This window comes from Eurytemora carolleeae, unplaced genomic scaffold (assembly GCF_000591075.1).
Source record: "Eurytemora carolleeae unplaced genomic scaffold, Eaff_2.0 scaffold138, whole genome shotgun sequence".
Classification (NCBI taxonomy): Eukaryota; Metazoa; Arthropoda; class Copepoda; order Calanoida; family Temoridae; genus Eurytemora; species Eurytemora carolleeae.
The window spans coordinates 148,806-163,070 of NW_019396046.1; the positions used below are offsets into that span (position 1 = coordinate 148,806).

A 14,265-nucleotide genomic window follows, 5' to 3' on the forward strand; every position below is an offset into this window, starting at 1 on the left:
ATTTATTGTATAATTAGATAATTACAATACTATCACATAAATATTAAATACTAGGGTTAGTTTCATATAAATTATATAAATGACAGACTTATCATTATAAAAAGTAGAAAATTGTGGAGAACTCCATAGATGGCTCTGGAATGAGTACAGCACAGCACAGTACAGTACAGTACAGTACAGTACAGTACAGTACAGTACAGTACAGTACAGTACAGTACAGTACAGTACAGTACAGTACAGCAGTAACTCTTTAAAGTGTACATAAAGAGTCTATATAGTCAACAATGCTTCTCCTGAAATAAAATAAATTTTGATAAATTTTTCGTTCTGAGAAAAACCGCCGAACATTGAAAGACGACCTTTTTTATTCCGGGTTTTTCTGACTACGGCTGTAATTTTTTCTTTCGTTTATAGTTTATTGGAAAATAAAACTTGAGGGGTCTAAATAATTTCATCGAATGATTAATTGATATGCGGGGCAGATGTTCACCATGTTTTTGTGAAGTACGATATCAAGTTTTAGAAAATATTGCAAACTGCAGAATGTTGACTGCAAGGGAAAGTTTATTTTTCTGTATATCATTATCTCTTACATTGTGATAACTGATTTTCAACCCCGATTCAGATATATTGAACTTTGTAAAAATATTTATGATTTTTTACCGATTTTATGCTTCATCATTTTCCTGAGCTCCGTGTTTCAGTATTCTAACAATTGAGGCACATTTTAAAAATATATTTTTTTAAGGTAAAAATTGAGATACGAATATTTCTGTATCCTTGCTTTGAAGAAAAATTGGAACTTTAAACTTTTATGCTTCCTTACTGCACATTACACATGCTATTTCAAGCATTTTTTTCACTTAAAAGTTTTAATTTGTTTTTAAAAAAAACATATTATAGAACATTTGAAATTGATTGTTTAAAAAAGGCCCCGCCGCCCGCCCCCAAGCTGAATATAAAAACCTTTTGTAGTTAGGTTAAGATAAATAGATATTTAGTCACGGGTGGTTGCCATATTCCACATTAAATTAAACAATAAATCCCCGAAATAAATATTGGGTAATTTGTTTACAGAAATCAATAAGGAAACTATAAGGAAAAGAAATCTGAAAGAGGTCCCGTTATAAACTTGTGTTATAAATAAAAACTAATATGGCGCCCAATATCTTGTATTAGAAATTATATCTAAAATGGCGCTCAATATCTTGTATTAGAAATGATATCTAAAATGGCGCTCAGTATCTTGTATTAGAAATTATATCTAAAATGGCGCCCAATATCTTGTATTGAAAATGATATCTAAAATGGCACCCAATCCTCCCTGGTAAACTCAATATAATCAAACATCCCGTTCTTGATCGGAGCTTCACGGTACATATCATCGACATCCTCGTCCGTAAACCTGCAGAGAAAGAAGGTCAATTTGAGCTCAAAACTATTAGGTAAAAAGCAGTAAAAGGGGTATTTATTCCTTGAAAAATTATTTTTCATCCAGCTCTCTAAAAATCATTTTTCCGTTCAAAAAAGTCGTATATTATTTTTTTGGTTTTCTTCGTTGAATTGGGGAAATGAGTTTCTGTTATGGGTAAATAAATAAATATTTGCATAAAAAAATATCAAAAAGAATGAAAAAGTTTCCTTCTGNAGGGGGGGGGGGTTGAATCTTAAAAATATACACCCCTGCGCGCTAATCTACAAAGTTTGATCTTGATAATTGAGTAACGAAAATTAATACAAGATCCAAAAAACCATGTATATCCATATTATTCCTAAAATGTTTTAATTAATTTGAAAATAATTTTTTTGGGGGAAATTTATTTCAAGATTTGTAGCTCTGCATAATGTTTGTGATTCAATAAACACTTTCTTTAAAAGAGCACCGTATTATGCCAATTTATAATATTAAATAATAAACACTTCTCAGGAAAATTTACAACCCTGCATTCAAATAAATCCAACCTGTCCCCGATGGTGGTGAGGAGCTCCCTCAATTTATCCTCGGAGAGCATACCCACATTCTCCTCGTCAAAGCAACCGAAGGCGTTTCTGATCACATCCTCGGGGTCGGTCCCCTAGGTAAACACAAATCAATCAATCAATCAAACAATCAACTAATCAATCAATCATCAATCAATAATCAATCGATCAATCAGCAAGCCATCTAAAGAACGAACACACGAGCAAACACCAAAACGAGCAAACCAACCAACCAACCTACCTGTAATCTCTCTCCGAACATAGTCAGGAACATGGTGAAGTTGATTGGTCCAGGAGCCTCGTTCATCATGTCCTCCAGGTACTCATCAGTAGGGTCCTATACAGTTCAGATGTACACTTTGCAGTACACAGTACACTACAGTACACTACAGTACACATTACAGTAGACAGTACACTATGCAGTAGACAGTACACATTACAGTAGACAGTACACTATACAGTACACAGTACACTATACAGTACACAGTACACTATACAGTTCACAGTACACTATGCAGTACACAGTACACAGTACACTACAGTACACATTACACTATACAGTACACTATGCAATAGACAGTACACATTACAGTAGACAGTACACTATACAGTACACAGTACACTATACACTACACAGTACACTATACAGTACACAGTACACAGTACACTATACAGTACACAGTACACTATGCAGTACACAGTAGACAGTACACAGTACACTATACAGTACACAGTACACAGTACACTATACAGTACACTACAGTACACATTACAGTAGACAGTACACTATGCAGTAGACAATACACATTACAGTAGACAGTACACTATACAGTAGACAGTACACTATACAGTACACAGTACACTAAACAGTACACAGTACACTATACAGTACACAGTACACTATGCAGTACACAGTACACTATGCAGTACACAGTAGACAGTACACAGTACACTATACAGTAGACAACTATACAGTAGACAGTACACTATACAGTACACAGTACACTAAACAGTACACAGTACACTATACAGTACACAGTACACTATGCAGTACACAGTACACTATACAGTACACAGTACACAGTACACAGTACACAGTACACTATACAGTACACTATACAGTACACTACAGTACACATTACAGTAGACAGTACACTATGCAGTAGACAGTACACATTACAGTAGACAGTACACTATGCAGTAGACAGTACACTATACAGTACATACTACATAGTACACTATACAGAGAGAATGAAATAGTTGAGGGGGAAGGGTATATGATGTCTGAGACAACTGCAAGAAAACACGACGGACAAAACTTTTTAATATTTACTACATCGTTTTTAAGCGATAAACAGACGTAAGACAGAAAAATACATAATTGACAATAGACATATTTGTATAATTACAATTTTTTTTTTTTGACAAAAAGGGACTTACGTTAAAATGTCAAGTGACATTATATTTAAAGAGGGACATGACCGTGTCACAACGGTACCCTTTTAACCTTTATCTGACGAGAAACTATCTTTGATTCTTGATCAGATAAAGCTTTATAAGTACCACTTTGAATCGAACACGCCACTCTGAAAACGTCTACAGTCCCTTCAATCTTTTAAATTTAACCTTGCCAAGAGAAGCGAGCATGTCGTGAAGATCCTCCTTGTCGATGAACCCGTCCCTGTTGTGGTCGATCATGTTGAAGGCCTCCTTGAACTCCTGGATCTGGTCCTGAAGGATATTCAAGGGTTAGTTCTTGCCTAGGGTCCGGATCCGTTAGATCCGCAACATTTTGGCTTCCTGGATAATCCAAGGGACAAAAAATACCCATCAAAACATGTTTAAGTCATATATTTAAAGGGACTGTAAGCCTAATTTCAAGTGACCCTCCAGACAAAGATGCCAAAGCCCGATTCACAAGGGTAACCATAAAATTTTATCTGATGGACTTGATATCCATGCTTATAATTTTGAAAATATTTTATTTTCTATTGTGGGTCAGTTTAAAACATAGAAAAACTACCATTTCATCCACATTATTGACCAGATAAACGTTTTAACGATACCAATGTGAATCGGGCATTACCATCTTTGCATGGAGGGTCTTTTAAAATTACACTTTCTGTCTCTTTAAATGTCAGATCTGAACAAGTCAACATGATCTTAGAACTTGTTGCGTCTATCAGGAGAAATTTGTTAAAAAACGACTCATACCGAAGAACGTAGCGTTGTAATATCTGAATGATTTGTTTGGAATTAAATTGATAATTTTAAGATCCGAATTAAATGTTGAAACTTTCTGAATTTGTATGAACGCTAAGTTCTTCAGCCTGAGTTGTTATTAATAATTTTCTTCTGATAGTCGCAACAGATAGAAGTAAGATTAGTAGCGATCAAAAGCGCTTATTTTTCGATGTAAGCCAATACACCCTTTCATTTTTCGCGAATACTCCCTTTAAAATCAATTAGTTTGTCTTGCATATATAGGGCGAGTTTTAAAGGAATTTGTTAAATTAAAAATTGTTTTAAAAATTTATGAAAAAGTTACAAGAGATAATTTTGTACATGGTTATCATTGGTCATGTGGCCGTAGCGCCCAGCCCCCTAGTATGACCTAGCCGCGGCGCTCGGCCCCCTAGCCTGTCCTAGCCGCAGCGCTCGGCCCCCTAGCCCGTCCTAGCCGCAGCGCTCGGCCCAGAGATTCTCTTACCCGAACCTAACCCTAATCTAATAAAAAAAATTCTGAAATCATGTATAAAATTGGTAGGAGGGGGGGGGGTCCAAAAATCGGTCCCTATGACAGACCCCATAAATTCGCAATCCAGTCGCCTCCCCCCTATTATACAGTATCCCAGCAAGACAACGGACATTAAATTAACATCAAATTGACATCTTTTTAGAGTGTAGTAACGTCATTTTGACATCACAAAAAGACAACAAATTGACGTCATTTTAAGACGTTAGATTAATGTCAAATGTCCTAAAATCATGTCAATTTGATGTTTGTTTGATGTCATATTGTATGATTTGAGTCATCATAATGACATTATTTAACGTTGCAATACCCAATATGAAATCCATATTTACGATACCTAACATCTCAAAGACATTAAAATGATGTCACTTAACATTTAAATGACGTCAAAATAATATCTTTAAACATTTTAATGATGTTTTTACTAATTCTTGAACATGCATAGACGTACTCCTTATTTATACAAATATATTTATCTCTAACCTTATTCTAAACTGTGCTATATAAGGATGTTGGAGCTAATCAGCTACACAACTACTCCTGTAGCTGATTAGCTCCAATTTCCTGATTTCAATCATTGCTTATTAACAGTGAAATGTCAAATTGTACAGTGTTCACCGTTAACAAAATCGAAACTGCTGTTATATATGATACTGCACCCTCTAATCCGAGGTTGAAACATACTAACACCCAAAATATGAACACATTTAATGCAAAATCATGAATTATGATTTCAAATCACAATTTAGTTGATGTGTAAAGTATTAAATTACAATTTAGTTTTTTAAAATAATTTTCTCTTATAGACCTGGTTAAACATAGCAAAGACATTGCTAGTAGCTCTTTGCGCTCTCTTCTTGGTGGTTCCACGACGTCCAGCAGTTTTTCGTGAAGACATTTTAGCTGAAATAAAATATACCTTGTTAGGCGCTACAATTTAAGAACTGATTATCGGAATTCAATTTCTACAATTCTAAAACTCTTTATCAGCTAAAACATTTCTGAGTTGCTAAAAAAGGCATATTTAATGCATAATTCAGGCCATGTCAGGCCTCCTCAGTGCTTTAAGCCCGATTCAGCCCATGAATTTGGATACTTTCACAATTCCGCACCTTTTTGTTGCTCATCTTCCTCGGGCAACAAGCGAGGAACATACCTGCAGACATTTTCAAGGATTTATTTTTCAAAACCAGAACTTGTATTTTTAAACAGTGAATATCGGATAAATAATAGTTGATTCATATTTAATCGTCAATAATTTACTTTTTGCGTAATTAGATGTAAGAAAAGTTATGAAAAATTTGACTTTATAAATATCATGTACGTAATGGCTGTTAGTGTGTTCCCTGACTTGTTCTGATCCCAGCGCAAATTGAGTTGAAAAGTGCGTGCAGCCAACAGCAGCGGAAATGTACGGATCGACATTCCACTTACACTTTTTAAAATTAAATTTATGTACAGCAACCATTGTACCTACATACATGTACAAAAACATAGTTATTAATAAAAATTAGCAGTTTTTCGTGTTACTTGTTGTAAAACAATATATCGATCAATGGTATGCAATTCGCAGGGCTTTCTTTTAAGTCATAAACTTTCTGAATAATAAATTTTTTTATTGTTAAAAGAAAATATTACTTACTTACTTGATACTTGTGAGGTGATTCCAAGGACTCCAATTGTTGTTTTATTGTATAATTATAAATATCCGGTATAAGCAATTGTCAAAGGTACTTTATTTAATGATTATTTTTCTTCAGATATTTTGTAATAAAAATCATAATGTCTGATGATGACATTGATGATCTTCTGTGCAGTGATGATGATGATGATCTTGAATCCCCTTGCCTTCCTCTCCCCTTGTCTTCTCAGCCCAACACAGTCGACACTCTTGAGCCCAAGGCCGAGAATGATCAAGATCGTTCTCTTGCAGACACCATTCAAGAGGGTGCAACCGATAATTGTAAAGATGAAAACGTCCCTGAAGAGTTTCCTCCGATGAATATGGATTTAAAAGATGAAATGTTGATGGACATTGTAGACTTCAACAACGAGGACAATGACAATGATGAAGAAGAACAAGAAGACCTTGCTGATCAGGAAGTAGAGGCTAAGTTAACTTTGCCTGTCAATTATCCTCCGGTTAAAGAAGAGCTTCTCAACGTGTTTCAGAGTTCGAGTCTAGATGCTGCTGTTCTTGAAGGGAAGAATCAGAGCAGGATGGTTCCTGTTCTACCAAACAATGCCCTGGAAGGAATCTCTGAACTGAGTGCTGCCGAAATAGAGAAAATTCGGTTAACCCTGGACGAGCGGGAACATCAGGAGGGGGTTAAGGCGGGCCTGGGACACAAGAAGAAGGCTGCAGATAGGTTTTTGTAAACTTTACTAATCATCCCCCCCCCCCATCTCTCAACATAGTTTATGTTATGTTTTATTTCTGAATAATAATTTTTGAGGGGTGATTCTAATTTGTCATCTCCATCAAATTAAAGTATTGAATATATTAAGATTCTGGGTTTGAACTGTCTGGGTACCAGAGGAACCAGAGTAACCCCAGAAATTTTGTTTTAATAAATCTTTTAAGATATACACAAACTAATGTGATGATAAGCATCGTTTTGAGGTCCGTTTTAAGACATATAGTTTTTAGGTTAAAAGTGATTCTTAGAAATGCGGGTAATTAATAATATTGCGAACTTGATTTCTCGATAAGCTTGCCTTAATTAACCAAAGATATTAACCTAAGAAAATCACCAAAACAATTTTTCAAAACAAAATGTGAACAAAGATTTTTAATAGTTCTGAAAATCATGTTGGTGAATATCTTTGGTTAGATAAAACATGTTGAATAATGTAATTAAAGCAATTTATAAAAAGAATTTACATCTCGGTTTTTCGTGGAGCTTCTTAAAAGTCTAAAAAATTTGAATTTTTAAAACTGGCCTCAAAATGATTCCAATCAATAATTAATACTAATTAAGTAATTAATGCACACATTTTAAGTATTTTTGCTATTAAATAAAATTTCAAGTTCAATTCTGGAGCAAATCATACTATATAGAAACTGAAAGTTTAAAATAGAGAAAAATAATTATATATTTTTAAATAATTAAATTACCAAAATTATCTATTTTTTCAACTTGGAAAATTTCGCATATATATGATTTAAAGATATTAAATGAAGTTATTAAAACTCTAAATATTCAGGATGGGGCGGATGATGACCAGCACGGCATATATTCCATCCAAGGCGAAGACCCTGGCGGAGAAACGGCGGAAACTTCAAGAAGACATGATGAAGTATGGCGTCGCTGCCATAGAAAGGTTAAAGATTTTTTTCAGAAAGTTATACAGTAGGACGGAAGTTTAATTTTCATAATTTCTAGATTTTTTTATTTGATAAAATAATATTTATGATAAAAAAATAACGCCCGTAAGAAAGGCATATTATAACTTATGGGGGGATGATTTTTAAAAAGGGGGGGGAATGATTTTTAAGAAGGGGGTGGGGAAGAAAAATGATTTTCTGAGAAAATATACAGTGTACACCCCTGAAATCTTTATTTCAGAAAGTTGTTGTTATCTTTAAGAATAGAAGTATAATTTTTATAATTTCTAGATTTCTATTTGATAAAAATAATATTTGTAAATAGATAATAATCGCAGACAACCTACAATCTTCAGAACTTTGTAATGTAAATATTATTTCAGACTATACCCAAGACAACAGAAGGATACCGCCAACTTAAAGAAACAGCTCAGACCAAAGGCAGATAGTGTTTAACTTAATTGCGTTGATTATTTTGATTGATTGATCGATTTAATCTTTACAAAATCAATTTCTATAATTGTTGATGATTATTTAAGCTTAATTAATGACGGTTTCACTTAAATAAGTAACATTATGATATTTCCGATAAAATATTTATAGATTAATGCTAAATGCTAATAAATCTAAAAGACAATAATTGTTCTTACGATTTAAGACATGATTGATGGTATTGTTTACAAATACCTCCTTAGAGTTCTGTAAACATAAATTTCTTTTTAAAAACAAAGTAATCATGAATTTACAAAGTAACTTGAGGTTAAAACTTTTGTGTTGTTAGGTTTGCACGATTCACAACGGTTCCCTTGAAATCTTAATTTGATTAAAAATGTGGAAGATAACGTTTTTTTTTTAAAAGAATCACAAAGGAAAGTAATAAGATTGTAAAAAAAAACAATGATATCTTATTCATAATTAATCGGACAAATATTTTGAGAGTACATTTGAATCTATCAATGAAGGGTCGTGTACAGTCTCTTAAAATAGATTAACTTACAAATGTGTCTGATACAGATGCCCCTATTAAAAATGAAGCATAGTTCCAATGATCCCGATTACGAGGTAACCCATTATTTGTTAATAAATAAAAGTTTTTAAAATACTAAATTTGATAAATGTTAATCGAATTTTTTTTTTTTTTAAATAAATAAATTTGGGTTTATAGGAGGTTGATGCAAGATCAATTATCAAACCGTTCTCACATGGAAAATACATACAGGTACGAGTGTTTTATTTTTTAAGAAAACTTTTTTTTTAAATCCAATTTTTCTTAGGAGCCGAGTGTGGAAACTGTTGTTTACATCAACCGAAGAGATGGATTAGTTCCTCTCTCTACTCTCGCATTAAAGGTTAAGAAAACTTAGCTATACCTTCTAGACTTTTGTCGATTCTTATCGTGAATTTAGTAAAATCGAATTTGAAAGGGAATTTTTTCAAAAACTGACCATCCAGAAACCGTCTTTTGAGTCATATGAGGTCCAACAAAAAATGTCGGTCTGATCGGTTCAGCCGTTATGACGTTTATTGGATTCAAACAAACAGACACCTAGACAAGCAAAGTTCTATATATATACTATAGTGTAGACACTAGACAGAGGATAGAAGACAAATTCCACACTCAGAAAATAGGGTCATCTTTCATTTTGTTTTGAAAATAATATCATAGTTTACCGCAGATGATTTAATTTATAACCATTTTTGTTCAAAAGTCTAAATTTAAAATATTTAAAATATGAAAATACTTTTATTTGATTAGGGGACCTCGATCAATGCACCTAGTTCAAGCAGTAGCCTAGTTTGTGGGAGGAATCATGCTCTAGGAAAACCAGCATGTTATATCAGGTAGCTTAGGGTCGTAGACACGCCCATGAAGACGAACAAAAAGACTTTATATTTGTTCTTTTTTGGGGTGGGGGGGGGTGGTTGGCACCCATTGGGCTCCCCTCCTTAGCTTATGCCTGTGCCCCCTCCTTACATGCACCCTGAAGTTAAATATCAAGATGGTTTGTTAAACTTGCAAAATTAATAAATAAAAATCAGTATTTTTCCTCATAAAATCAGTATTTTTCCTCATAAAATCAGTATTTTTCCTCATAAAATTAGTATTTTTCCTCATAAAATCAGTATTTTTTTCCTTAGCTGTTTTTTTTAAAGGGGGAGTTGGCGTTGATTTCCGTGGAATTATAGTTGATCGTTTTTTGTTATTTTTATTATTATCATTATTATGAGGGTCCCGATTCATACACTACGGTACCCCTGAAACCTTTATTTGATCAATAATGTTAAAAATACGTCGTTTTTCTATCATAAACAAAGTGTTCAATTCTTACAATTTTCTTCACATTTCTGTAGCAGAAATCTACAAGTCACTTCTGTAGAGAACACAAATTGAAAATAATGAATTTTCAAAGTAAAAAATGTTGTGCAAGCATATAGAACTTCTGGAGAAAAAAAATGATTTTCATAAGGGGGGGGGGGAAGGAAATGATTTTTCGGGAAATTATTCACCCCTGCATTTTTAGAGACTCCGAGAGACTGCTGGCTGTTGGAGGTTCAAGAACATCTCTCAAATCTGATATTAAAATACTTACTGTACCTTCATTTCTACCAGGTGGATATTTTATCATCTTTACTTCAGTTAAAGAAGTGCCATTAAGTTCTAGATAATCAGATAATGCATTATTATAACTCACATTGATAAATATTTAATATAAGCACTTCGAAATCAGAAACAACATTTAATTTTAAAGAATGAAATCTATATTGACAATTGCCACTTTAACCAATATAGTCCTCTTTTTAATCTCAATGGATGGCGCCCCCCCCCCCCNTTATGTATAATCTAATATATTTATCTATTTATCTATGATATTTCTGTCTGTCTAATGTATCATTAATTTATCTTTTTTTCTTAAAGAGAGGAAAAGACTTGTTCCATTCGAGATTGACCAAGAGTTTGCAGAGTTTTCAGCATCTGCGCATTTCAGGTAGAACATCAGCTGATTTAAAAACAAAATGGTGGACATGACACGTGGTAATGCCAATTTTTTTTTCGCAAAATGGTAGACAAGAAACGTGGTAATACCAATTTTTTTTCTAGAGTCGGAAGCAGGGTTGATATACGGAGATTAAAGAAGGAACAGACTTTACAGCAGAGGAACCTCAAGGACAAAATCATGGGTCAGAACAACCTGGTGGACAGGATGATGTGCAAACTGAAACTCAGGGACACCATTGCTGAAATTGATGAGTCAGCGGAGGACATTAAAGGAACTCTGGGCAAAGATACCCTCTTGGAAGAGACTCAAGGTACAAATTCAGGGTCCATATAATTCCACCCAATACGATCCCAAATGTCGATTGATTGATGGAAATTAACCATGATGTTATTGTAAGCAATTGGAAGTATGATATAAAGTTGTAGAAAAATTCCAATACTGCAAGAGAGCGTTTATTTTTCTGTATATCATAATTTATCTCTTATATTGATTACTGATATTTACATGTTTTAACACCCCAAATTCAAGTGTATTACACGTACTCAAAAAACTTGCCAACTTTCACAATGACACAGAAAGTGTATTTTCATCCCCCTAATTGTACTTTCAACCCCGATTCCATTTGGTATCAGAAATGGAATTATCTGGACCTTGTAACAAAACATTCTGGGATTTTTAACTTTCAAAAAATGAAGAATCATTTTTTAGAATGTTAGTGTCTGTTAACTTACTGATTTATTAGGGACTGAAGAGGGTATTGAAGATGATGCTGATAATGACTCTGACGCGGATTCGTCTGATTCAGATCCTTTGAATGACTCATTCCTTGATCAATCACAGGTAGAAAATCATCAATTTAAGAAATCAAGGGACTGTAAGCATAATTTAAAGTAACTCTCGCTATGCAACGGAACCCTTTAAAGTCTTGTCTGATCAAGGATAAGTTAAATATTATTATTAACAATCAACCTACAGTCAAAGAATCATGTCCTGATGGCAATGGTACGTTGAACTCCAGGGTCGAGCTCCACTGTTAGTTTGAAAAAAACTGGTTATTTTCATTTGTGTTTTTTTCCACAAAAGTGACTTGCGCATTTCTATTGCAGGAAAACGCATAGGAATTATCAGAATTTAAACATTTTTAAACCTAGAAAAGCAGCAATATCTTTTACATTCTTGAACAGTTAAAGGTTTAAGGGTACCGTTGTGAATCCAGCATTGCCATTGAAATTACGCTTATAGTACCTTTAAGTTCCAGAATTTGATCGTATTCACCAATGTAATCTCGTGTGTTAGGATTCAGTGTTAGATGTAGTGGAAAAGAAGGATGAGAAAGGAGATGAACCAGATGTTAAAATTGAGGAGACAAAAGAAAAGGAGTCTCTAGATGAGAAAAGAGAAACAATCGAAGAGAAGCTGATGAAAGATATTAAAGAAGAGAAAGATAAGCTCCACGAGAAAGAAGAAAAGAAAATTCCTCCAAAATTGGAAGAAAAGGAAGATATGAAGAAGATTTTGGAAGAAAAGGAAGACATGAAGAAGATTTTGGATGAAAAGAAGGAAAAGAAGAAAGAGAAGAAAGCGGTTCTCGTAATCAAGAACTCCTGGAAAGATCTTCCGGATCAGGTATTTTTTTTCCCCTCCCCCCCCTTCAAAAAATGCATCATAATAATGTATCAAAAGTTTTTTAAAAAATATTTTAAACAATCCTTTTTTTATTTTGGGTGTATTAAAAAAGCTAATTTTTTTCTTTAAAAGTTCTCAGAACGGAATCAATTTTTTGATTCTTTTCATCCGAGTACGAAAAAATAAAAGTGATGCAAAATTGATCGACAAAAGAATGTAGTGGATAGTTCATCAATTAGGTGTTAAGTATTTTTTCCTAAGTGACAATTTCCCAAGTGGCAACTTCCCAAATGTACAATTTCCCAAGCGGCAACTTTCTGAAGGTAAGATTAGGCCTTCTGAGGCGCCGCCCTACAGGCTGCAATGAGGGCCGATCTCTGCGGCTAGGACAGACTTGGGAAGTTGTCGCTTGGGAAATTGCATTTGGGAAGTTGCCACATGGAAAAATACCCTTGGAAAGTTACCAGAAAATGCCTTTGGAAAAGTACCTAACATCTTCAATTGATAACGAGAATTTTTTTAGGCATTTCCGGCAACCCTCGATATGGATGAGTGTCCTCCTTTGCGAGGATATTCCGAGGAATCCATCAAATCAAAAGTTAAACCATCAGCCATAAATTCAGATGGATTTACAGGTAAATATGATAAACTCCTAATAGGTTTGCCGGATTCAAAGCGGTACCCTTAGAACCTCATCAGATCAAAAATGATGAAGAAATTATTGTTTTTCTGTAAAATTTCAAGTGGATTTATGCAGTTCAGAAGAATTAAGAAAATGACAGAATTTGCCATGTTTAAGTCAGAAAAACGACGACATCTTCATTATTAGTGTTATTAAAGATGTATAGTGTATCATTGTAAATCTGGCATACCACATTTGGATTGAAGGGTCATTTGAAATTATGTTGTCAGTCCTTTGCTGTTATAAAAAAACCACATTAAAATGTTGAACAAAATCTAGATTTAAGGAAATCTTTAATTTTTGCTCTGTAAAACCTGTTAAATGACACTTTTGAGAAATTTCAATGCTTACAAGTCATTTAAATAACATAAATGTATGCAAATCCATTCAATGTTTGTAAGTCCTGAATAGTGAATAATTACATTTCGAGAAAATAAAATTTCTCCTTGGAAAATGTATTTAAAGGGGTTGGGGTTAATACTTAAAAACCCCTGGAAGATTATCTATTTATCCTAGGTTGGGATACTTGTGATGTCCCCGCCTGCTATTGCAAGTCTCTAAAAACACCTCCTGGGACAAGTCCAGGGGGGACACCGGGGACACTCTCTAACAGCGGGACAAATACTCCTCATAGGTAACTAACTCATCTTGATCCTCATCCTCATCAATGACCTTTTATCATTGACCATGACCATAACCATGACTATGACCATCATCATCATCATGACCATGTCCATGATTACTTTGACCATAACTTTGAATTTAACCATGACTTTGAATTTGACAATGACATTGCTTTTGACTATGACTTTGACTTCGATCATGACTTTGACAATGACTTTGACATTGACCATGACTTTGAATTGACCATGACTTTGACTTTGACCATGACTTT

General features: G+C 33.9%; 2 protein-coding genes across 2 annotated transcripts in view; one reads left to right on the forward strand and one right to left on the reverse strand.

Annotated features, from left to right (window-relative positions):
• Nucleotides 1-35: 35 nt before the first annotated feature.
• Nucleotides 36-5,659, reverse strand: LOC111702678 (myosin regulatory light chain sqh). Its single transcript, XM_023474437.1, has 7 exons — nucleotides 5,544-5,659; nucleotides 3,607-3,711; nucleotides 2,222-2,317; nucleotides 1,963-2,075; nucleotides 1,325-1,405; nucleotides 664-708; nucleotides 36-293 (listed from the first exon to the last, which is right to left on the reverse strand). Exons 1-6 carry the CDS (start codon nucleotides 5,631-5,633, stop codon nucleotides 669-671), a joined length of 525 nt encoding a protein of 174 aa, XP_023330205.1. The 5' UTR covers nucleotides 5,634-5,659; the 3' UTR covers nucleotides 36-293; nucleotides 664-668.
• Nucleotides 5,660-6,499: 840 nt separating this feature from the next.
• Nucleotides 6,500-14,265, forward strand: part of LOC111702639 (uncharacterized) — a 34,816-nt gene continuing 27,050 nt past the window's right edge. The window contains exons 1-14 of the mRNA XM_023474396.1: nucleotides 6,500-7,104; nucleotides 7,943-8,059; nucleotides 8,447-8,504; nucleotides 9,078-9,125; nucleotides 9,229-9,282; nucleotides 9,338-9,412; nucleotides 9,820-9,905; nucleotides 10,586-10,674; nucleotides 10,981-11,050; nucleotides 11,164-11,372; nucleotides 11,805-11,902; nucleotides 12,359-12,688; nucleotides 13,212-13,323; nucleotides 13,887-14,004. Coding sequence (XP_023330164.1) covers nucleotides 6,518-7,104; nucleotides 7,943-8,059; nucleotides 8,447-8,504; nucleotides 9,078-9,125; nucleotides 9,229-9,282; nucleotides 9,338-9,412; nucleotides 9,820-9,905; nucleotides 10,586-10,674; nucleotides 10,981-11,050; nucleotides 11,164-11,372; nucleotides 11,805-11,902; nucleotides 12,359-12,688; nucleotides 13,212-13,323; nucleotides 13,887-14,004 — 2,051 coding nt within the window. The 5' untranslated portion in view covers nucleotides 6,500-6,517. The remainder of the gene's footprint in view (nucleotides 7,105-7,942; nucleotides 8,060-8,446; nucleotides 8,505-9,077; nucleotides 9,126-9,228; nucleotides 9,283-9,337; nucleotides 9,413-9,819; nucleotides 9,906-10,585; nucleotides 10,675-10,980; nucleotides 11,051-11,163; nucleotides 11,373-11,804; nucleotides 11,903-12,358; nucleotides 12,689-13,211; nucleotides 13,324-13,886; nucleotides 14,005-14,265) is intronic.

Coding starts and splice junctions, on each gene's coding strand:
- LOC111702678 (XM_023474437.1), bottom strand. CDS start 5,633: ATGTCTTCACGAAAAACTGCTGGACGTCGTGGAACCACCAAGAAGAGA. Junction 2,076..2,221: donor TGTTCGGAGAGAGATTACAG/GTAGGTTGGTTG, acceptor GTGTTTACCTAG/GGGACCGACCCCGAGGATGT. Junction 1,406..1,962: donor CTCACCACCATCGGGGACAG/GTTGGATTTATT, acceptor CTTTCTCTGCAG/GTTTACGGACGAGGATGTCG.